The sequence below is a fragment of the Theobroma umbraticum genome, unplaced genomic scaffold (assembly GCF_002168275.2).
Source record: "Theobroma umbraticum cultivar Fairchild unplaced genomic scaffold, ASM216827v3 scaffold_95.0, whole genome shotgun sequence".
Taxonomy (NCBI): domain Eukaryota; kingdom Viridiplantae; phylum Streptophyta; class Magnoliopsida; order Malvales; family Malvaceae; genus Theobroma; species Theobroma umbraticum.
The window spans coordinates 4,020,499-4,044,793 of NW_018397257.1; the positions used below are offsets into that span (position 1 = coordinate 4,020,499).

The following is a 24,295-nucleotide window of genomic DNA, read 5'->3' on the forward strand; positions in this document are numbered from 1 at the left end:
ATTATTAGTTATAAGAGTTTATTTGACTCAAAATGAATTTAATTAACAAAATAAAAAATGACTTGTTTGAATTTTTTTAATAATTTAAAGACTTTTTTTAATATTATTTCAAAATTTTAAATGAAATCATCAAACCAATCATTTGATGCTAGGGAGACATCTGCCTTAGTGGTAATAGGGAATGCCTTGATTTTTAGTCTAAGTCCCACCTCTTACGCATCTTATAGCAAATTTATGCATTTTTTCCCAATTATAGTTTGATTGTTTAAACAAGTTTTGCCGGCAATGCTACGATATCACTATGAGTTTGTATGATTTGTTTGTATTTATACCTTTTACTTGTAAATTGCATGTATATGTACTTCCACAAAAAGCCAAATAGTCGGTGTTTATGTCAATTAATTATTTTTCCTTTTTTTTAAAAAAAAATCAATGCCTGAGTTGGAATTAAATGGCCTAAGAGCGAAAGGATCGACCAAGGATATCACTGCATCGGTTCAAGTTCACAAGTTGGCTAACTTAATAACTAGCGATCAAGTTTTCATTCTTCACGAGCCATTTGATGACGACAGCCATCGGTTTGAGACACATCAGCTGCTATCTTTTTCATTTACATTGATTTATACTCTTTTCGATCCTTTTTTTTTTTAAAAAAATTATGGAAATTAAAATTTTGAATTTAATGTATTTTATATTAAAAGTTGAAAACATTTTTATTATAAAATTTAGAAAATAAATTTATAATATAAAAAATAAAAAAAAATAAATATCTAAAAAAGTAAATATATATATATATATATATAATTTGAGACCCGTTAAAGAAGATGAACAAAACAAAAACGAAAAGAGCATTTCTTATCAATATTTAAGGAGAGTATAAAAAAAAATACAAATTACAATAATCATTACATTCGATCCAAAAAATTATTCAACAAATCAATAAATTAACATATAATTAATTAAATAAAATATGATGAAATTGATATCGAGAGCGATATGAAATTGAAAGCTTAAGATGAATATTTTTACTCAAATTAATTATATTTAGGAAAGATTTGCAAAATTTGGTCATGTGTAACATGCTTAGAATGGTAGGGACGCTGATTGATGATAACAACAGTTGTCGTCCTTCGGTTCTCCTCATTCAAAGAGTTTTCATGGTTGACAGCTTGGAATGGTTCGCGGTTTTGTCGACCGCAGGCCCACAATCCCACCTATCCATGTATCTGTCTATCTATTTCTCTACCTGCGATTAATCAGAGCCTTAGATTTTAATATTTGGTTGCCGAAATTCATTGCAACACTTTCAGGCATATGGAAAACATTGTTTGCAATTTAATTGAGACATGGCTATGTGGACCACCCAATGCTTTATTTCAAGCACAATTTTGAGGTCCATTGGATAGCTCTACGTCCACCTTTCAAATCTCAACCACTCCTGCCGTAGATTTTTACCAAGAATTTGCTCATGCCACAAATAAGACTTAATATATATATATATATATATATCCTTTTCCCCTGGTCATAATCACTAAAGTAAAAGAAAATTATCACAATGACCATTCCTACCACGTTCGTTGATATTGTGTTATTTGTCAAGCTAACGTGTGTGCTTAAATGTGTTCACATGATGTGTTTTATCTTATGTTTAAGATAAAAGGGTTCCTAGTTTGAATGAGTCAAGAAAAAGGCTAAGCTAATAAGTTAATGATTAATATGGAGAGTTGATCCATTGGAATCAAATCTAAATAAAAGTTAATCGAATAAAAATTAATCTTTACACTATTAAAATTCCTCAAAAAACTATTTAAAAATTTCAAAATCCAACCTAATTGAGTAAGAGACAAGATTAAGGGATTGAATGCGGCCATAACCGTGTTAAAGACTTTGAAGCATTTTATGGAAACACCAACTTTTGTCGAGCAATTGACAAGAAAAATAAAGTTCAAGATTTCAATAGGTTAGTTGATTAAAGAAAATCCTTAAGTGATTAATCTGTGTGTTAGACTGTTTTATAAATTTAATAAATTTATACTATATCTTAATATTTTTATTAGTCAGCCTATTTTTTTTAAAATATGGGGTAGGCCGAGCTTAAAAATTCAAGTCCATATTAAAATCAAGCCTAAATGGGCTAGTCTGTTTAATTAGGGTGCTGACCCGGGTTGATGCGGGCCAGCCCGATGGGCCAAAAATTTTTTTTATTTTTAAAGAAAATGGGCACCAACCCGCTGCCCGACTCCCAACTCCCAAGTCCCACTCCTCTTCTGTTCTTTGACTCTTTCTAGCCTTCTTCCGTTCTTCGTTCTTTCACGGTGAGTCGGTGATGGATTGACATTCTTTCTCATTCCCCATCCAGCATCTAGCGATCCCGATCAGCACTCCAACATAGCAGCACTCCCCATCGTCGCCATCGCCCATCGACATCATAGATCGATCCGTCGCACCCGTAGGTCCCTCACCTTCTTCGTTCTGTTTTGCTGCAGATCGCATTGTCTCATCTGCAGGGCCTGCACCTTTTTCGTTCTGTTTTGCCGCAGATCACACCACCGCAGGTCCTGCACCTTCTCCGTTTTGTTTTGTCACAGATGTATTGTCCTGATCTTTCTATTATGGCACGAGATGTATTGAGCATTTCGATTACTACAGTAGCATCAGAGTCTACTTTTAGTATCAGTGGTCATGTTTTCACCAAGTTTAGAAGTTTCCTCTGTCATAAAAATATTCAAATGCTTGTCTACACGAAAAATTAGTTGCATGGCTTTTCTTTAGCTACCGATGATATTGTTTATTTTATATATTTTAATATCTTTAATCTTTTCTTGTTAAATTAATAATTTTAGTTAAAATTCAAACTCATTATGTCTTATTCTTTTATGACAATGAATATTAGATAATAATGATGAAGATTTGGAGACATCATTCCTGTCCAAAGAAGACTCAAATGTTTTGATTGAGGATGAAGATTGAGAAAAACATTAATTAGTCTTGAAGTTTATGAATATTTGATTATGTATTTATGTAGTTATGTTGATGGGATTGTAGTTTGTGTAATTGTGTTAAAGATTAAAAATTTAAAATTTTATTTATATTTGATGTAATGTATTTACTTATTTATATTTAACGTAATTTATTTGTTTGTAATATATTTTTATTATTTAATTTATGAACTAAATCATAGTATAGTTGTATTGATGAGAAGTAAAAAAAATTTTTTTTTGAAAAAAATGGACTAACCCGGTCCAACCCATAGGTTAGCAAAAAGTGGGCTGAGTTGAGGATTTTGTAGCTTATATAAAATATGGATTGACTTGACCCGATCTATATTTTTTCAACTCACAAAAGTTTGGGTCGAGTTAAGCCGACTCGGCCCATTTTGATAGGTTACTAAACGCTCCCAAACAATTATTTTTTAAAAAGATTTAAGTATAAAAAGGATAAAAAAGGCTTCACATACAACAACCAGAACATCCAACAAAAGCGATTTGAGACAATTCAAGGAGATTCTCGTCTACCTTTTAAGTGCTTCACTCTTATCTGTTTCTTGTCCTGGTGTAGATTAATTAGATATCAGTTAACATTTGGTCATGTTGTAAGCTTGTGACATCGAATATCCAAAACACTCCGTTTGAGTGCCAAGCTTGGTTCGATTAAATTATTTATTAATAAATAGTATAGTTTTATTTTAATTTAATTTTAAAATACTAACATAAAATATTATTTTAATAATAAAATAATGATTAGATGATAGATTAAACCTTTTAGGGACTTGAGATTAGATTTTTTAGGAAAAGACATTTTATTAAAAAAAAGTGAAAAAAGAAACATTAATGAAAGTAGTGGGTCGTGCTAGATTGACCCTTAAATAATGCCCCGGCATGGACCAACCCAATGAGATACAAATCCTTGACCAACCTGACCATTATCTTTCGGCTGTAACTTGGCATGGCACATTTCTTTAGTAATTTGGGTTGCTAAGAGCGCCCTTGACTAGTTTTTAAGTTTTAGATAATTTTTTATTTTCTTATTTTATTCAATTCAACATTTTCCAAAATGAAAACAATCAAAATTCGTTAATTTTGTCATGTCTACATTTATTATTATTGTTACATGTTTAAATACGAAAATTCATATTAAGTTGACACTTATATGACATACCGTATTAGTGATTATAAAATTTTTATTTTGCCACGTAGATGTTAAGATAACACGACTAATAATTATGAAGATGTCTAAAAAAAAATCCATGAAGACATTGACATGATAAATTAAAAACATGATTATCTAATAAAAATTGTACTTTAAAAGTTCAATTGAATAAAATAAAAGACTAAAAATCTATTTAAAAGGTTAAGAAAGTATAAGAACATACTTAATATTTTTATTAAATAGAAAATATGGACAAAGAATATAATGGTAATGTGCTAAATTCATAATTTTAATTAATTAAATTTAAAATAAATAGAAAAGAGAAAGCAAGTTGACTTTTGATCATATGATAGGTAAAAGTTATTGTTATTATTATAGTCATTAAACCAACATACGTATCATGTATCAAAGATTCAAAATTTTATTTTGGATATCGAGTATTATACGGTATGACAAAATATGGTAAAAAAATTTTAAAATTAATGAAATTTTTTTAAAATTTTATTATATTTATTAATAAGATTGAAAATTATAGGACATAAATTAAAAAGATTATTGTTTTAATTTAAACTCTCACCATTCTATTTATATATTTTCATTAATTTATTCATTAAAAGATAAAAAACATTAAACATGTCAAAATAAAAAAGGCAAATCTTATTTTTTTTGAAGTATGAATTTGAAGGTTTTTTTTAATGTTTCAACCAAAAGAGAATAAATAAAAATGAATTTGTAATAATTAAGTAAAGATAAAAACTATAAAAAATTAAATCGAATGGTAGACAGTACATTTTTAATATTTAATTAATATAGTATATTAATTTGTATTGTTTTTATTTTTTAATATTGTAATCTACAGATGCCTCTAAGAGCCTAGTTGGCTTAATTTTTTCTAATTTAAAAGTTATTATGAAATTCTTATGAAAAATAATAGTTTAGAATTAAATTGAAATTATTTGGTAAATTTTTTTTATAAGTTCTTTTTTATAAATTATAATTTTAGTTAAAATTATCGTAAATGGTATTTTTTTTGAGAGAGTTATATTATAATTATTTTTAATATATGAGGATATTTTATAAACAAAAATAATTTTTTTTGTATTTTTAAAAAAGAGAAGAAAAAGTCCTTATAGAAGCTTTTCCTAAAGCTCTGTTTTTAAAAACTATATTTTTAAAAAAAAAAATTATTTTTTTAAATTTTTTTTTAAATTTATGTTTGATCTAATTTTTAGGTGATAGATAAATTGTAAAAAAGTTAGGCTAAACAAGTATTAAGTCCAATGTTAGAGGGCAGAAGCGTCGTCAACCCTTAATACGGCACCGTTTAATGAGAAAGCGTTGGCCTATGCGATGATTCGTCATGCAGATGACCGCAGGGAATCAAAGTTTCCGTTACTAGCCCTAGCTTCCCTCTTTCTCTTTGCTCGGCTACTGCTGCACTGGTTTTGCCTTTTTTGATTTCTCAACAATTTATCTTAAATTCGATTTGACTCTAATTCTTTCTTCAAGCTCTAATTTCCATTTTGTTCTTCGGTGAACATCAAATGGAGAGTGAGAGTCCAACAGAAACAAAGAAAGGCAAATCAAAAACTCCCAGGAAAGCTAAAGAAAGCATTCTCAAGCAAAGTATGTATAGATGGATGGATCTATGGATGTACGCATGGATGATGGCTGAGGTTATCTTATTTTATTCCTTTTGTGGTTTATGCAGAGTCCCCAGCTGAGTTCTTTGCAGAGAACAAAAACATTGCTGGCTTTGATAACGTAAGTTGCGTTTTTCTCTTTTCTTTCTTCTTCTTCTTCTTCTTCAATTTTTCTTTTTGGAATTTAGTTTTGCTTTATTTTGTTGTCATTTTATTGTACAAGGAACTGCAATTAGGGGGAAATTAGCTAGCAAAATTGAACTTAAGATACATTTTATTGTAGCTGAAAATTTCTAATTAATTTAAGATACATTTTGGTAATAATTTTGATAATTGGTAAATTCAGGTTGAATGTAAAAAAAAAAAATTCTTATATCATAAGCTTAAGTACTGATAAAAAGGAAGTTTCTTTTTCTGTTTTAGCGAGTTCTTTTAAAATTTTATTAATTTATGTGATTTATTTCTGCATGGATTTCAGCCCGGTAAATGTTTATACACCACTGTTAGGGAACTGGTTGAAAATGCACTAGATTCAGCGGAGTCAATATCTGAGCTTCCAATTGTAGAAATAGCAATGTAAGTTTCATGTCTGCAAAAAACGTTGTAAATTGTTTGTAGCTATCAATTAGCGCTGCAAAAATATTCTATATTTTTTTCTGCCTAAATCCTTATTGCTGTTGCAGAGAAGAGATCGTCAAAAGCAAGTTCAATTCCATGATTGGGCTTGTTGATAGGGAACGTGTTGATGAAGAATTATACGATGATTACGAGACAGCTAAGGCCCGCGAGGTATCTGTGCCTTCTAATGTGCATCCTCTATTGTTTTTAACTTCATTTATGAACTGTGTAGGTGGTACATCAGATTATAGTTACATTTTGGAGTCAGATATGTGATAAGTTTACTTTAGGTGTTAAAAATGGTTAGCTTTGCAACCTCGTTCCAGTTTTCATTTTTAGCGTGTTGCATCTTTCAACTGCATTTTATGCTAGCAAGTTTTTGTATTAAGGAATGCAAGAAGTGTTTTATCACCCATTTTGTCTGCTATCTCAAGCCTCATGCTCCAATTGTTTTCATTCATTCAGAAAAGATTAGCGAAGGAAGCTCGAGCTCAAGAAATTCAAGCAAAAAATGCTGCCCTTGGGAAGAAAGTCAAAGAATCTGCAGCTCCCAAGAGTGTCAAGGGTCGAGGCGAAGCTTCTTTTTACAGGGTTACATGCAAGGTATAATTACGATCCATCTCAACCTTCCTTACCATATTAGTTTTTTATTGTCTGAGTTCTTCAATTAAATTGATCTTATTGTAAATGAATTTCTAAAACTTTTCCTTAGGTCTAAGTCATTGACTGTTGACTCAAAATGCAGGACAACGGAAGAGGAATGCCACATGATGACATCCCAAACATGTTTGGACGAGGTCAAGTTACTTGTGACATTAAGTTCCTTTTTGATGCAAATTTGACTGCACATTAGCACTTTTGTTATTCCAGATGATTTGTTGTGCTCCCATTTTAACCTCTAATGCAGCGTGCTTATTTGTGCAGTTCTGTCTGGCACAAAATATGGCTTGAAGCAGACACGTGGAAAGTTTGGTCTTGGTGCAAAAATGGTAGTGCTTCTGACATGTGTGCCTCGTCTCTAACTGCAGTATTTCATTTGACATGTATACACATGTATTATAATTGCTTTATTTTTATGCTGGGATATATTTTAGGTTGCATATGTCGAGTTGTGATTTACGTGGCATCTGAGGTGTCAGTGTATTACTTTGAATGCTCCCTTCATACAATATGGTTTGCCTTTGGGATTTCATTGGATCTGCCATAGGAGATCATGATTGAAGCAATTCAATTTAAATTTCCCTGCATATGGTATTGAACAAAGCTGTTAAGAGACTAGTTATTGAATCTGGCTTTACTATTGTGTTGTGGAACATATTGAATTTGTTTAAGTTGTATTCGTGCAGGCCTTAATTTGGTCCAAAATGAGTACAGGCCTGCCAATCGAGATCTCATCATCAATGAGGGGTCAAAATTATATTTCCTTCTGTAGGCTGGATATAGATATTCATAGGTATGGTGTGAATGCAAGGCAAACAGATTTTTAGTTATCTCATAAATCGCACTTTTTTCTGGTCAACATAAACCCCAAATATTCATTTTATTTCATCTTTGCATTTTGCACTCTGTGGGATATTTTTGTTCATTCAGATCTATGCATGTTGAATTCTTTTCTTTGTATCTGTTTGGAGGCTTATACTATATTTTAAAAAACTATGATGACACTTAGATGATTAGGAGTTATATTCTTGAGTTTGATGTATTGTTATACCATAATGGTGTTTATAATTTCAGGAACATTCCTCACATTCATTTACATGAAAAACGCGACAACAAGGATAGATGGCATGGGGCTGAAATTCAAGTGGTCATTGAGGGAAATTGGACAACTTACCGTGTATACATCATCTCCTTTCCTATTATTTTGTTGGACTCTCATAGCTGTTCAAGCTTTTTAGAGTTCCTTAATGCTTTATTTCTAGGTTGTCAAGGATGATTGAGAGTGACAGTTGGTACTCCTTAATAACAAAAATGTCATTGTTTTTGTATTTGCAGTCCAAGATATTGCATTACATGCGACAAATGGCTGTTATCACCCCTTATGCTCAATTTCTTTTTAAGTTTGTATCTGATGCCCCTGAGTAAGCTCTCTCTCTCTGTTGCTCAATGGTCCTTGACACACACACACACACACACACACAATCTTGCCGACCTTGTATTGAACTGGTTCTCTTTTCCTTTTTTCATACAGTAAAAATGTCACTATAAAGTTTGCACGGAGGACAGATGTAATGCCTCCAGTTCCTGTTGAGACGAAGCACCATCCTTCATCTGTTGACATACTACTAATCAAACGCCTTATTGCTGAAACTTCAAAACAGAACCTAATGCAGTTGCTTCAGCATGAATTTGTAAATATTGGAAAATCCCTTGCTGAACGACTAATTGGTAAGAAGCTTGTGAATATATCTTGGGAATTGTTTTCACTTATTCTCTTTTTATTCCTCCTGGAGTTTTCTCTGTTACCCTATTCCACCATTCTATTAAGGAAGTTATGGTGGAATTTCTTATCTCATCGTGTTGAGGCTAACTGCCCTTTCTTTAACCCTTTTTAAAAATTTTTTTTACTATTATAGAGCATTCAAAAGGATGCACTTTAGTATCTTATGAAAGAAATGTAAATTAGGCGATCTTCTATCATTTTGAGTTGCTTATATATCTCATTTGTGAAAATTTGAAAATTTTTAGAAGCTGTAGAGTGGAGAGACATTTATGCATTACACCAATTCCCTGGTTGTAGGCATATTTCTAACGGAACAGGAGATACTAGTGATTTTGCTATGTGAATTACTGTTCTATCAGGTGGTCAAGATTATATTGAAGCTTCTTTCTGTCATGGTCATGTTTGAAGCTGCAAACTTTTGCTATATTGAACTAAGATCAGTCAATTTAAATGTGCTTGGTGCTGAAATTGATTCAAGTTTTGGTAGTTTGGTGACATACGAAATATTATATGTTCCTGCCTTAGTTGATATAGGCTAGTCCTTAGATGCTTAACCTGATCTGTGTCGTGATTTTGCTCACATTTTAGGAGAAATGGGTCCAGAGTTTAGTCCAAAATTGGCTGTGAAGTCTCTAACTGATCAGCAAATAGTTCGCATCCACCAATTATTTCGTCAAGCTAAATTTGATGACCCCAGTGGTGATGTAAGCAGCTTTTCTTAAATAGTTTATTATTCTGTCTGCTACACTCTAATGCAACTACCTTTCTATTTCATTTATTACTAAATCTCGCATTCTGTAGCATTTCCCCTGTTAACTTCAAAGCTTTTGACAGTGTCTAAGTCCTGCGGGTGAGTACAATCTTCGCTTAGGAATTATAAAGGAACTACATCCTGACATGGTCGCAACTTATTCAGGCAGGTTTGTCCTAGTGGGCTGATTTCTACGTGGATCAATTATACACCTTGCTCGGTTAATGTTGGATAAGCTTTTTTGGTAAATGTATGGAATTTTTGTTACAATATTATACAGTGCTCAAGTTTTTGAGGGGCACCCGTTCATTGTGGAAGCTGGTGTTAGTGTGGGTGGAAAAGATGTTAAACAGGTCAGTGGATTCTGCAGAAATAAGTTGATTAGTTATCTATCATTTTGAATTAGAGAGATAAAAAGACAGAAGGTTCCAGAGTGTGAATAAACAAGCAAGATGTGTTTTCATTCCCCCATTTTCTGGCAATATGTCATTTTTATCATCTCTCAAACCAATGTCAATGGGGATGGCAGGGTTGAGGTGTTACTTATACAAGTAAATTTTCTATCTTTACTGTAAAGTCTGGAATGCTTGACAATTAGATGGGTATTGTCAGGATAGCTTTTCCTTTTCATGTTGGTACTTCATTATCTACATGGTGTTTGTGCATTCTAAGCATTTAAAGACTCCAAAAATTCCAGGGTTTGAATATTTTCCGATTTGCAAATCGAATACCGCTTCTTTTTGAGCAAGGTGGTGATGTTGTCACAAGGACTGCGCTAAAGAGAATCAGGTAAGCTGTACTGCATGCAATTCCTTTGCTTTTGTGGGAAACAGGGATGCCAACTTTTATTGCAATAAAACTATCACAAGAAGCAATGCAAGATTGAAACAAGGCTTCTAACTCAACAATCATTTTCAGTTGGAGTAGTTACAAGATCAACCAAACACAAGATAAAATTGGTGTCTTTGTGAGTATTGTAAGCACAAAAATCCCCTTTAAAGGGACTGGGAAGGAGTACATTGGGGATGATATCAGCGAAATAGCTAGTGCTGTCAAGGTGTGGAAGTTCTCTGCTTTATTGCATCCAAATTTCCATAACAAATATAATGAGTAAACTAACAACATTATTTTTCAGTCTGCAATTAAGCAGTGCTGCATCCAGCTGAAGTCGAAAATAGTAAAGAAAATGCAGGCTCGTGAACAGCAAGAGAGAAAGCGAAATTTGAGCAAGTACATTTGAGTCACCTGTACTATCCAAATGGTATTTCTTGTTCATTTTGCTCAAAACTGATAACAAGTGCAACTATCAACTGGCAGGTATATTCCTGATGCTACAAATGCTATGTATGATGTTTTGAAAGAAATGGCAAAGTCGCATGCATCAAAAAAGAAACGTTTTGAGGAAAGGGATGCAGATATTCTTCGAAAGGTATCTGATCAGTTGATTACCAAAGAGACACTCAAGGAACAGCTCACTCAACATGTCGCAAAGGTGAGTTTTGAGTTGCATGCCGCTCAAGTACCTGAAACTTGTCCCAAAAAATGCCAAGTCCTTTATGTTCTTTCAACAAAATATTGATATTTAATATAGCATATCATCATGGGATTTATGCGTTCACCGCAATTGAATCCTGTGATCCAAAATGATCCCTTTTAACCTATCAAACCATAAGAAAAATCCATTCATGCCATCAGTAGAAGGAACTGTTTAATGAATGAAGCCTGGTTTATTGCTAAAGTGAGTATTTATATTTTTCTTTCGGTTATGGCAATGTTGTAATCTGTCCATTTTTCCATGGTGGTGATGTTTGCAGGTGGATTATGAGATGGCATTGGAGTATGCCACGCAAAGTGGAGTAAACGAGGAACCAAGAGAAGATATATATTTACCGTCACTTTATGCTAAAAGTAACTTCTTTGATTTCCATAGTCCCATATTTGTCTTCAGACTCTTCCAGTAGGACTATTTCATTTACTTATTACCCAATTATACCATTTTTATTTTCCAACCTGGCAACCTCAATATAGTAAGGAACACTAGTTATACCATTTTTACTGATCTGTAGCCTACAAAGAAAACTAGATATTTGAGTTGAACGTGAACGTACATTGTAGCCCTGAAATTGAGAGTTTTGATTTTTTTAGTTTAGTTTTTTGATAGAATAGTTATGCTGACATGGAGAATAGTGAAAATATCTTGGAACAAGTGATAAGATTTATAAGTTAATTTAACATTTAAAATATTTTAGAGAGCTTGATTTGATGATTCTGATATTGAGATAATTAAGAGGTTTTTTATTTTATTTTTTTTAACTTTCTCTTAAATTATAAATGTTTTACTTTTTTTTTTTTCTGAGTCTCTAGAAATATGCGACGCATTCTTAAGGTGTCATTGAGCTTTATTATATCGTTTAATTAAAACATTTGTCCAACACTAATATATGTAGTGGGTTAATGTATTATTTTCATAATAATGGACGTGATTTACCAACTATGAAAGTTATTTCGAAACGTGTTCTTCTCATGATGAGTTGGTAAGTACGTTTTAGCCAATTGCTCCTAAAGAATTGTTTTTACTTGGTATACATATAAAGCAAAGGACAAATTGAAAATTCAACGAACTCTCTCTTTAAATATTCTCTCTAAAAAGTTCTCTCTAAGCTTCTCTCAACTACTTATTTCTTCTTTACTCAACTCTTTCCATCTTATTCTTCTCCGTGCGTGCCGTTACACTTTTTGTACCTTTTCCCAAGTTTGTATTTCCTTACCTCTTATCACAAAGCACTTAACCCTTCAAGGATTTAGGGTTTAGGATATTGTTCCAATCTTCTTTTTAGTGGCTTCTAGTACATCTTACTTATTTGTTGCGACATTTTCCCTTTCCTTGTCAAAATAACATCTTGCATTTTAGTAACTCAATTAGGAAATAGTGATAATATTAAGTAAAAGAAATTAAAAAATTGCACTACTAAAAGATATGCAGAGTTCTCTCAACAATCAAGAAACACTTATTTTCACTTAGGTCAAAGAGCTAATGAAAATGCTCCACACTTCACAAGAGAGGATGCAAATATTGAAAGATAACAAGAAGCAGACAATGTAGACAATCTCCCAACTTATGTACCCTATTGCTACAACCTCTCAAGTACGACCCATGCAGCCCCATGGTAGCGAATATGGGACTAAGGAGTATTGATGGGGTTGGAGGAAATGGAGAGAGCAGACTGACTTGCTAACTAAAGTTTAAAAAAATCTAGAAACATCAAACAAGGAGACTAGCATGTGAAGAAAGAACAAAAAAGAAGAACTAAATTTTTGGATATGTTGTTAAGGTCCGAGATGGAGGAGGAAGCAGGAACAAGCAGGTGAAGAGAGAACGTAGCAGCAACAGGGACAGTAGCCAGAAGACTAGAAGAGAAAAGTAGAAAATCAAAAGATGCTTCTGATTTAACCTATGTATTTAGTTTGAATACCCTGTCGGTTCCAAATTGAACAAGTTGAATTGGTTGGTCTGATCCCATTCTTGAATCATTGTGTTGGTTCTTTTGCTTGAGAGGCTAGATGGACCACAGTCATACATATTCTTAACCAGCAAGAATTGTCCAACATTTATGCATTTCTTGATCACCCCATCAAATGCTAGGTTTTGATCCTTTCCCAATGTGGCAAATGGCAAGGCTCCATTTATTAATATGGCGATTTGCTCAATTCTTCCAAAACATCTTGATAAATCGAAATTTATTACATCTCTTTGTTTTCCTGAGTAACCACTTGAAACCTTGATGTAACGCATGAGAATTCCATTATAAAGTTTTAGGTCACATAAATCTTTAAGCTCCAATGCAACCAGCTTCTGCATGCTTTGAATGAAGCCTTTAACATTTGTCAAACTAACACTAAGTATAGTTTGTAAAAGAATGGCTGAAATAATAAAAAGAAACCCTAACTTATATGCATTTTTATAATTAAGCCCTTACAGTTTTTGTTGTAATCAATTGAGTCGTTATTTTTTTTATTTTACTCAATAGAGCTCGTAAAACCCCAAATTTTCACATACGTGTAAGGTAGCGAAATAACGATGACGTGGATCAGGTGCAATTTGGTTCTTTTACTTGGTGAGCTCATAACAACAATTTAGTTCAAATTTTGGAAATTGTTCTCTAGAAATATTAACTTTTTAAACTTACTGAATGTATTGAAAGATGGATGCATTTTAAAAGCAAAATAACGTTCTGTTCTGTGAGGAAGGCATCGATGCCTAATGCTCAAAAGATTTTTGAAAAGCATATTGAAAAACAAGTATTAATACCTTTTAAAACTCAAAACAAAAAAGTATCGATACTTGAACGCTAGGTATTGATGCCTATGTCTCAATTTACAAAACAAATAAAAATAAAATGATCATTTTAAAAGACTTTTAAAGCAGCCCTCAAGCTTGAAAGGTCTCAAGTCTTTTTCTCCACTTCCAAAAACCCTTTTGTTCCTCTCCAACGCCATTTTCTTCCTTTTTTTCCCATTCACTTCACTTCTACCTCCTTTCTCCCAATCTTGCTTTCATTCTTCTCCATTTACATGAATCAACAACCCAAAAATCCCATCTTCCCCTTGGAGGCTAAAACCTTAGGAGAGAGAATATCTTCTCTCTTATTCCATTCTTCACACTCTTTGAAAATCAAGGTTTCTAGTTTTCAATCTTCATTGTAAAGCTAGTCAAAGTAAGATTTCAGCTCACAAACTCCTTTTTCCTTTTCCTTTTTTTTTAATTTTGAAATTTTTTTCTAATTTTTCATATTTTTCTCTCTTTTAAAAATGTTAAGTTTTGTTGATTTCTCCACTGCCAAGCTCACCAAGGTAAGAGAACTTTATATTTGAGTTGTTAGTTGAATGGGTTCATGAATTAGACTAGATTTTTGGGTCAGATTTTAGGTTCGAATTTAATTTAGTTAGTGTATACTTATTAGGTTTATTAAGTCCAAATTTTAAAATTAAATTGTGGTTATTGTTGCTTAATGGTCGATGGTGTTAGCCATGTGTGGTGTAGGGAGAAAGCACATGACTAAGGGCCATAATGCCCTTAAATGATATTGTGTGCTACATCAGTGGCTATATGCATTGAACATTTATAGATAGCAAGCCTATCACTTTATTTTAAGTTGGAGTGCTTGCGGACCATGATGATGATTCTTCTTAAGTAGTTTCCACAAATGGTAAAAAATTCATAGTAAAAGTGTTATAGGCTTGTTTAGTTGCACGAAAGCATGAAAATCTAGGTTTTCAAGCATGATGTATTGATACTCATGAAGCAGGTATCGATACCCTAGAGAACAAAATGCATTCCAGAAGCATTTTGTCACAAAAGTACCGATACCTACCACATTTTTTGGAAAATTGGACTACAAGTATTGACATCTTTGTGGCAAAATGCCTTTTGTCTTTCAAGCATTGATACTTGTGAAAATTAAAGGTTTTTCAATCACATTTGATTACATATTTCAAATAAATGTTCTAAAGGACTTTAGAAACATCCAATTACATTCAAATGGCTTTTAAATGCTTTATGTTATTCATTATGCATGAACCTCAAAGTATTCTAAACTCTTCCTTTGGAAACATAAAATTGTTGTTATTTCAATTGTTGATAATGAAAGGATTCACATTCATTACACTTGTTTTAAATGGCATGTTCATATTGCATACTTACATCGTTTCAATTGAATAGATTTTAGAATAAAAATTCTTACATTTAGCTCGTCTCCCCTTCCCATATTCACTTACTGAATTTTATATTCACCCCTCCAAATTCATGTTGTATAGAGAGATCGGTTCTTCATCCTTGGAAAGGGTTTTAACTACACTTGGTAGGTTATTATGGCATTCGGTAGACGTCATTAGCTTTCCTCGATGATACGATTCATTTTCTCATCATTAGTATTCATTCTTTATTGTATTGCATTCATTTAAGATAATCATTTCTACAAGGGGATAAAAAATCCCAATGACACAATTTTCTCAAGAAAATTGTAGAGACAAATTTAAGAAAAATTTTCAATACAAAGATTTTCATCCTCTATTTAAAAAATCAAAAAATTACATTATTCATTCCATGATTGCATCATGTGCATCATTAACGCTAATCCAATTCATGAATGGAAAATTACAATGACAAGACTTTCTCGAGAGAATTTTATTGATGGGTTTTTAAAAAAATTCTCTAAGTGAGGAAAAATTCTTATATTCAAATAAAAGCATTGGGCAAATTTTCAAAAGATTTCCAACATAATGGATTTCATTTATGCATCAAAATTGATAAATATTGCAAAAAAATTATAATCATAAGAAATTAAAATAATAAAAATAAAAAAATTTGAATATATATATATATAATATTTAAAATCTAGACTTATTCTTGTAAAATGTTGAATAAGCTTGATGATGGAGTCTTTTCGAGGAAATAAACATGTTTTCTCAAATACTCTTAAGGTTAGGAGAATTTCTAAAGTCTCACCAAAGAGTTAAGAATGCTTAGGAAAAACCTCCAACATCTGATAAAGGATAGAAAAAAAAATGTAATACATAACAATTAAGGGAAATGAGAAACTTAAGTGATGGCTAGAGAGAAAAAGAACGGGTGACAGTGGCGGAATAGTCTTTTCTCTATCTATGTTGATAACATTAGTAAGAGGGAGTCGTGGTTTGGAATCGAAGGAGCTTTCGAAGAATATGATAGAGTTGTTGAAGTCTTTATTCCAAGAAGATTCATGTGGGATGTGAGAAAAGCTGTGAACTTCACCATCGTTAGATATTGAGGGAAACATGAGATGAAGAAAGCCATTAAATGGAGGAGTCATTAATGGATAGATGAGAGGTGTGTGATAGTGAGACAAGTGGAGTCGATGAACAAGGAGCAAAAAGGAGCAAAGACTTGAGGTAAGGATATGGAGTAGATTAGGAGCAACAACAAAGGTGTGGATGGAAAGACTTTTGAAAAGACAGTGCAGGGGATGTCTATGCATGGAAATAGGAGCACAGGTGAGGTTAAGAAGAATAGTGGAATGGAAAAACCAACAAGTATGGTCAAAAGGGAGCACCCGAGCATTTGGCTCATTGGTTGGTGCATAATCCCCCTACCTAAAGTGCAGGGTTCGAATCTCTCTTTCTACAATTATTAAAAAAAAAGTATGGTCAAAAAGGACATTGGGAGATAAATCATAGAATAAGGACCTAAAGGTTTGAAGAGCTCATGTAATGGTAACCAAAAGTAAGCAAATAGCATGGTCTTTGTAAACATGTATAGCCCGGAAGAAGATATGTAGTGGGTAAAGAGAAACATGATGTGTAAGTTAAGATTTAAGCTTACTTTTGGGGTTATAGAGGTGGATCTAGCGAATGAAGGAGTCCACATTCAGCTGCATCGTTCTTGAAAAGTTGACTGTGGTATTCACCTTGAAGGAACAAGGTATGATGAAGACAATCTTGGAGTTTTATAAGGAGTTGCTGGAAGTTTGTTTTGTTTCAGTAAGCCTAGCATTATACATTAGTGATGAGAAAAAAATCAAAATTTGGGTTAGGCTTTACAAAGTACCTCTACATGTATAGCACCTAAACTTCTTCAAAGCCTTAAGCGATTGCTGGGATAAATTTGTTGGAGTTAAGAGAGACACAAACAATCAGATACAATTCGATCAAGCTATTATGCTTGTTCAAGTGAAAAGCAGGGCAAACATTCCTGGTTTAGACAAGATTGAAGTAAACAGTAAGTTTTTTTAATATTATGGTAAATATGATTGGGATCAAAGGAATATGCCATTATGAAGTGTATCACAAAGGAAAGGAAACTATCCAAACGATGGAGAGATTGTTAAAAGAGAAAAAAAGGACAATGGTAATGGCAAAAAGAAGAAAGAAGAAATTCAAAAAACTTCAACCAGCATAAGATAGGTAAAAGATTGCATTGGACATAGAGAATGTTAGGCGAAAAAACAAAACATGTCAAAACGATTTGAATTAAAACAAAGTGGCATAAACAAAAGAGGTTATAAGAAAGAAAAAGTAAAGTAATGGACTTTGGCAGATAAAATGAAGTGTGAAATGCTAAGTAAGGAAGGTGATGGAGAAAAGGGTAAGAGATATGACAGGGAACAAAGGAGACAAAGGCTACAGGGTATGAAGATATAAGGTTTTTTGTAGTGCGCAAGGGCAATGTTAAGAATCAGATTGTGATAAGGTCGATGGTAAGAAAGGCTTTAGAGCAGGGTGAAAAAAGTCATGGAGAAAGCCCAAAGAAGAAAGATAGTGTGGAAAAACTAGAAGTCAAAGGCCCATTGTGGCAAAGCTTGAATACTAGAGGGAAAATGGGCAAAACAAGCCCATTGGTACATAAGAATATGTGTTCAAGAAGATGTGACATCTTGAAGAAGAGAGTCATTCAGGCTAAAATTTGGGAATAAAATGCTAGAATTTAAAGAAAGACCCAAATCTGGGAATAATTTTCTTAAGCCAAATCCTAAAGTTAAAGACTCGAACTTAGAAAAATACTAGTTGAAAAAAAAAAGAACATGAGAGAAAGTAAGGAAAGAACAAAGGGTATTTTTGAATAGAAAGGTAAACATGGCTTAGAGGAGTGTTGCAATTATAGGCTAAAGGAAGTTATGACAGATATTGAAGCAGTGCAAGAAGAGTTAAATGATAAAACAAAGCTTTCTGGAGAATGAGGAAAGAAGATAGTAACGGATAAGAATAGAGAAAGCAGTGATGATGGTGAGAAAAATTATTGGGGATTTAAAGATAATAAGCAAATAAATTATGAGGTAGGCAATAAAGTGGAGGATGAGTGGGAGCTAAATAAAGTGAAGAGAAGTAAAAGGTGCAAAATCAAGCTCAAGAAATTTTCACTAGTCGGTAAACAGGTAAGGTAATAGAAGTAAAGGGAATGACTAAATTTTTCACTAGTCGGTAAAAAGGTAAGGTAATAGAAGTAAAGGGAATGACTAAATTTTGAATGACAATGGGAAAGGAAAATGTGGTTCAAAAACACGAAGGACAAAACCAAGCAGGAAGAGAGGAAATACGGATAGTGGGATGATGGGTTTTCAAGATGAATAGAATATGGAAAGAAAATTGGTAACAGAAGATGGGTTAATTTTAGATGTGGATATTAGAAGACGAAGTATGGCCTTCACTAGGGAAGCAAAGAAATTTGGGAGTTGAGTAAGATATTGGGCTCAAGCTTTGTTGAGGACAAGGAATAAGTCATTCAAAGGATTGTGGAGTTTGAAGTAGTAGATGTTGGTAAGGGGAGCCCTTTACTTCAACTCACCATGTAATTAATTGACTAGGCTTCTATTTTCAGCCTCATTACTGTATGCTAAGCCCCAAGTTTTTGCTTTTGGGTGATATTTAAGTGGATATCCATAAGTTGGCGTTGTTTTCAAGGAAGCCATGCTATGAGGCAATGGAGTTGTTATGTTTTTAATGCTATTTTGATATATGAGGTTGTACTTTTGCAATCTCTTTGTTGATCCATGATATTTTTGGACATGTTTCTTAGGAGATGGTTTAAGACAATACATTGCCATGTGTTGTTTGGTTCAGTTTTGAGTGATTAAGTTTTTGTGAATCGACGTTTAAGCTTGAGGTTTTCACGAAGCAACGAAATGTTCTAAGAGAACATCAGGACTTTCTTTTACTTTCAAGCTTCATCAGATTAAAGGAGCCATGGGCATGATTATTGACTTTTGGAATATATGGCTGGGTGAGTTGAGATGATGAAGTAGGTAGGTGTAAAGGTTGCAACAAATGTCCACATGCTGTTTATTTCCAATGGGATGGACGAAGATAAGTTTTATTGCTATAAGCCATTGATATGCTTTAATAATTACTGAGTTTTGTTGTCAATGGATTGCTGATTATTAGGATGAGTTGTGAGTAGTTAGTGGCTCAAATAATTATATACTTTATGGAAACTTGTTGCTGAGTAACATAGGTTTTCTTTATTTGATTTCTAAATCAATGGGTGCCAAGTTTTGAAGATGTAATGTATATATCACTAGCACTTGAGTTTGATTTGTGGCCATTGTGAAGAATTGAAGTATGGCTTGCAAGAGTTAATTCTCAAGGGCAACTAGGATGGTGGAAACTTTCACTTTGTTGCATTGTTTTTTATTATTACAGGGCTGGATTTTGTATAGTTTTTAGGCAGTATTGGTTGCAATGGGATGATTTGAGGGTTCCTATATACCCATTTGAATCTTAGATGCAACCAACGTTTGGGTATTTTTTAACTAAAAGTAGTCTTAAGCCAATATAGAGGCGATTATAGATTCTGCATACTACTTAAATAGGAGTAGCTTTTGTTATTTTCTAGAAATGCAATATAAAATACAGTTTTTCAAAAAAAAAACAATTAAAGGAAAGAAAAATAATTATTTAATCAAGAAGTTTTAATTAAGTTTAAAATAAGATAACATGTGATTAATTGATATTATTATTTGAATGGCCATTGAAAGATGCTACTACTTTTCCTGCGTAATTACACTCCCAAACCCTAACTAAATTACATAGACCAAACTTTATCCATTTATTTGAATGGCCAATTACACTGAAACAAAAAAAAAAAATTGGTGGCGACTCTTAACCCATGTCAAGATGATCAAGTTTCCAAATTTGCACAATGTGACAATATTCTTACATCATTCTTGATCTTGATTTGCTTTAGTATTAGAATGTTTTGATTCTTTATTCCCCTAAGAAGTTTGAGAAAAAGAAAAATTGTTGAATTATTATGCAAAGCTTACTCCTTTAGTGTTCTATCATTTTGAAGAACTTTGCCACCAAAGACTAGCCTCTATAAGTTTTTAGCAATACTTTATATTTCTGTTCAATTTGAGGTTTGAGACTCAATGCACGATTAGAGAATTTCACATCAAAGGCTCTAATAGTAGAACCTTTCACAAATATTTGCAATTAGCCATGAGTATAATTCGATAAGTCAAAAGTCTGTTTGCAAAGTCCCACATAAACAAGAAAAAGATTCACTCACCTTCATATAATCTTCAACCCTTAGAGATTCCTTGCCAATCAAGACTTGGAAATCTAGTTTTTCTTCAACTAGAAACTTGTATTTAGCCTTCTGCATCATATTTTATGAACAACAAAGTGTGAGCCACAAGCTAGAAATAAGTAAACAAATATCTACACCTATAATTAAAAGTTGTCTTGAGAAAGTGACAATTGAGAGCAATTGGAGCACCACGTCGACAGTTCAATTGGTTGACTCGTGGTGTTGCAATTTTAGGTTAAGTGAGAGTTGTCCCATAAGGGGTTTTCTTTTGTGGGTTTGGGGCGTAGTTGGGTTTTACTTGATTTTTGAAAATTGTTTTTGTCTTTTGTTTTTGTGTTTCCAGAGACATCATCCACACGACTAAACCCATCGTATCTCATTTTCTCTCTCTGTTGTGAAAAGTGCAGAGAAAGCTCCAAGGTTAAATGGGTTTCTTTAATTTTTTTTAGGTTATTGTTAGGGCTGGAAAGGTCTATGGTATTTGAGCAATATATATTACTTTGCTCTTTTTAAGTCCCTATTCTGATGGGTTTATGTGGGAGTTCATTGGCTTAATTAAAGGGAATACTTGTTTTTGATGTACTTGCTTCTTTTTAGTTAAACACTTGGCCATCCTATTTTTGCTTTACTGGTGTACTTTTTCTTTTGAGCTTTCAATCTTTTATTTGGGAGTTTTATCTATAATAAAACTAAAAAATAAATATCAAATCCTCACCTCTTTTAATCGATTTTGATGCTAATAGTATAATGGAGCTTATGCATATTCAAACCCTGTCTCCTATTCTTGGATTATATTTCTTAATTACAATCGATTTTGATGATAATGGCATAATGGGGCTTATGCATATTCAAACTTTGTCTCCTGTTCTTAGATTATATTTCTAAATCGCAAATAGTATTTGATTATTCAATGTTGAATCTCAATTTAAATACCTTTTCTTGAAGATAAAAGATTGAAAAATAAGAGATTGTTGATTGAAGTGAATCATATTGGCATCACTTAAATTGTCATTTTTATACGAAAACTGTTGAATTATGCACGTACAATTTAAACAAAAAAGAAACTGATGCATATCTATTACATTTGCCATGTCTTAGCTCAAAAAATGGTCACGTTTTCAAGCTGGGAGTTTAAATCTCTAACAGAGTTTGCAAAAGAAAAGACAAATTGCTTACGAGTGAGTCAAACTAAAAAAATGAAGAATTTGCTTTTAAAGAGTCACCACGCTCTGCCTTGAAGAAAAGGGTTTTAAATTTCTACCAGGGCTTCCAAGAAAAAAACCCAAATTGCCCATCTGTGAATAATCTTTTGATGATTAGCGTGGGGGTCGACTTCAACCCTATTGAAGTTTTTGTGTCCATTCCCATCCTGGGTTCTTTTTACTCCTCAAGTCGCTTACATGTACCTGATCATTCTCTATCTTTTCAACTTCCCCATTGTCGACTTGCCCCCGAGTCTGATCATTATCCTTGGGCTTGTGTTATATTTCAGGCTTGCCTTCAGGTTGGCTTGGGGAAGAAGAGGGGATCATGAATTTTCAATATTTTTTGGTGGATTTCAGTCAAAGGGTTTTGATTTTTGGGATTCAATGTTATGGTTCAATTTTGAGATTTCATTTTAGCTTTTGGATTTTATACAATTGGTCGACCTACAGGAAATTTTCCAAAGAAATATAACCAAACAAAAACAATTCGGCTACAAAACAGTTGTCTTAGATTGGGCGCATTTCTTTGCTTCGTCTTCTTTGCAACAAAATCAGAAGGAGAACCATAAATATGCTCCCAAAGCTAAACATGTTAAGACCTCCAAGCCTGACCGTGAGCCTGAGTACTTTGAAGACAAGATAAAGTTGGTATCCTCTAAATTTCCTCACATTGTCTTATCTTATGCTTGTTTTTTCCTTGAGTCTAAGTTTTGATGTTTTTGTTTATGATTGAAAATTTTTAATATGAGAGCTTTAGGGTTTTTTTTTTTTAAGTTTATTATTTTGATTTGTTAAATATATCTGAATGAATATGAAGTTAAAAGACTTAAGTTAAGGGCAAATTTCTTAATTCTGTTGACTTTTTCAATTTACATTGAGCTATCAATTTTGGATAGCGGACGTTGAATTTTATTATTGGCTTTCGTGCTCGTATGTGAAGATTAAAGCTTACTGTTCATAATGGATACAAATTTAAAGCCTAAATATTATTTTTTGGGATAATTAAATGAGGCAAAGTCTTGCGTTGTTGTTGCTTTTTAAGTTCATTTTTATGAAAATTATCATTTTTCGTTTTGCAGGAAGATTTGTGGAAAGCTGCATTTCCTGTTGGGACAGAGGTTGGAATTTTGAGTTTCCCATGTTGGATTTTTGGTTCTGTCTTCTTCCAGAATTTAAGTCTGTAGCTTACATTTCGATTTTTTTTTTTCTTTTGTGAGATCAATTGGACACTATTTAACAATGCTTCTGCAACTTTTCGAATCTTAAAGTGAGATGCAGGAGTCTTTTTCCTTTTCTTTTTGATAACCAGTATGATATAACTTTTTAGTTAACTAAAACATTTATATCCCATTACTTCTATCCATTAGTTCTTAGGTTATAACCTTTTAATTATTAATTTATTAGGATATATGTCACTGAATGCTCAAATTTGATTGACAATTAATGCTCATGTTGCCTTATATTTTATATCGAAGAAGCAATATAAATTCAACATTATCGTCACAATTTTTGTAAATGATACTAGAGAAATGTGCAGCAAAACATTTCCAAAACATTAGTGAAGAAAAATCAACGAAGTATAAACACCTCAAAATTGGTCTTAAAACCAAAAACAAATTTTATATATATAAATGAATGCTTCCTAATATATAAAAAAAAGATTGATTTGCACGTACAACTTTTGCTCAAAAAATCAACATCTTTTATGAATATAGATTTACATGCATAATTTATTACACAATTTGTTTTGGAATCCAACGCGAAGTAGGGGTCGAATTCTAGTATATAATAGCAAGTGAGATCAGTAATTAAAATCTATATTAAACCTTTACCATATAGTAGAATATAGTTTGCGAATGTAATTCCTAATTAATTTCAACCAGAAATTATAGTTTGATTTGTATTTACCATATTTTTTTCCAATAGACATCCTTTTTCTCCTTACCTCTTTTCATTTTTTCTTTTTCACCTACATATATGCCCTATTTTCATTCCTTAGTTTCTTTTTCTTTTTGCCATTAACATCTTTTTGTTCTCTCACATGTTCAGGTTAAAGAAAAGAGCATAAAAAGACCCCAAATTCTTTACCAATGTGTCTAGAGTAAAAGCCTGCTTTTAGAATCAACACTATCGTATTATTAAACACATTTTTAATTCACGATAGGTGAAAAGAAAATTTTTCATTACCATGATTTTAAGACCATTAATGCAACTCAATGCACAAACTGTTAGCTTTTGAAACTCAGTTATGATCAATCTATTTTATACTTTAATACCTACTTCTTCAATGGAGCCAACAGTTTGGTTAGGTTTGTTAAATGAAGACACCCACCAAATGTTTGATCCATTAACTTAAAATCAAATGGTACTTTCTTTTGTTTTAAACATTCAAGCATGAAATTTAATGATGAGATTTTTTTGGACTTA

The 24,295-nt window shown here is 32.5% G+C and overlaps 1 protein-coding gene and 2 long non-coding RNA genes across 5 annotated transcripts; all 3 read left to right on the top strand.

The window, feature by feature from the left end:
• The first annotated feature begins 2,239 nt into the window (after positions 1-2,239).
• LOC110412741 (uncharacterized) lies at positions 2,240-3,144 on the top strand. The gene is made up of 2 exons (XR_002444893.1): positions 2,240-2,555; positions 2,894-3,144. It is a non-coding gene; the product is annotated as an uncharacterized LOC110412741 (long non-coding RNA).
• A 2,385-nt stretch (positions 3,145-5,529) lies between these two features.
• Positions 5,530-11,859, top strand: TOP6B (topoisomerase 6 subunit B). Its single transcript, XM_021423222.2, has 19 exons — positions 5,530-5,775; positions 5,861-5,913; positions 6,271-6,368; positions 6,476-6,581; positions 6,876-7,013; positions 7,156-7,207; positions 7,335-7,399; positions 7,757-7,863; positions 8,145-8,247; positions 8,406-8,491; positions 8,602-8,798; positions 9,442-9,557; positions 9,688-9,773; positions 9,885-9,957; positions 10,302-10,393; positions 10,523-10,661; positions 10,740-10,834; positions 10,922-11,096; positions 11,419-11,859. Exons 1-19 carry the CDS (start codon positions 5,694-5,696, stop codon positions 11,563-11,565), a joined length of 2,010 nt encoding a protein of 669 aa, XP_021278897.1. The 5' UTR covers positions 5,530-5,693; the 3' UTR covers positions 11,566-11,859.
• A 1,913-nt stretch (positions 11,860-13,772) lies between these two features.
• Positions 13,773-23,222, top strand: LOC149527434 (uncharacterized). 3 transcript variants are annotated; one of them, XR_016351003.1, is made up of 3 exons: positions 13,773-14,319; positions 14,422-14,455; positions 21,007-22,940. It is a non-coding gene; the product is annotated as an uncharacterized LOC149527434 (long non-coding RNA). The 3 variants fall into 3 exon arrangements; XR_016351004.1 differs by adding an exon at positions 22,948-23,222 and having other exon boundaries at positions 13,797-14,319; positions 14,422-22,516; XR_016351002.1 differs by adding an exon at positions 22,948-23,222 and having other exon boundaries at positions 13,797-14,319; positions 14,422-22,512.
• The last annotated feature ends 1,073 nt before the right edge of the window (positions 23,223-24,295 follow it).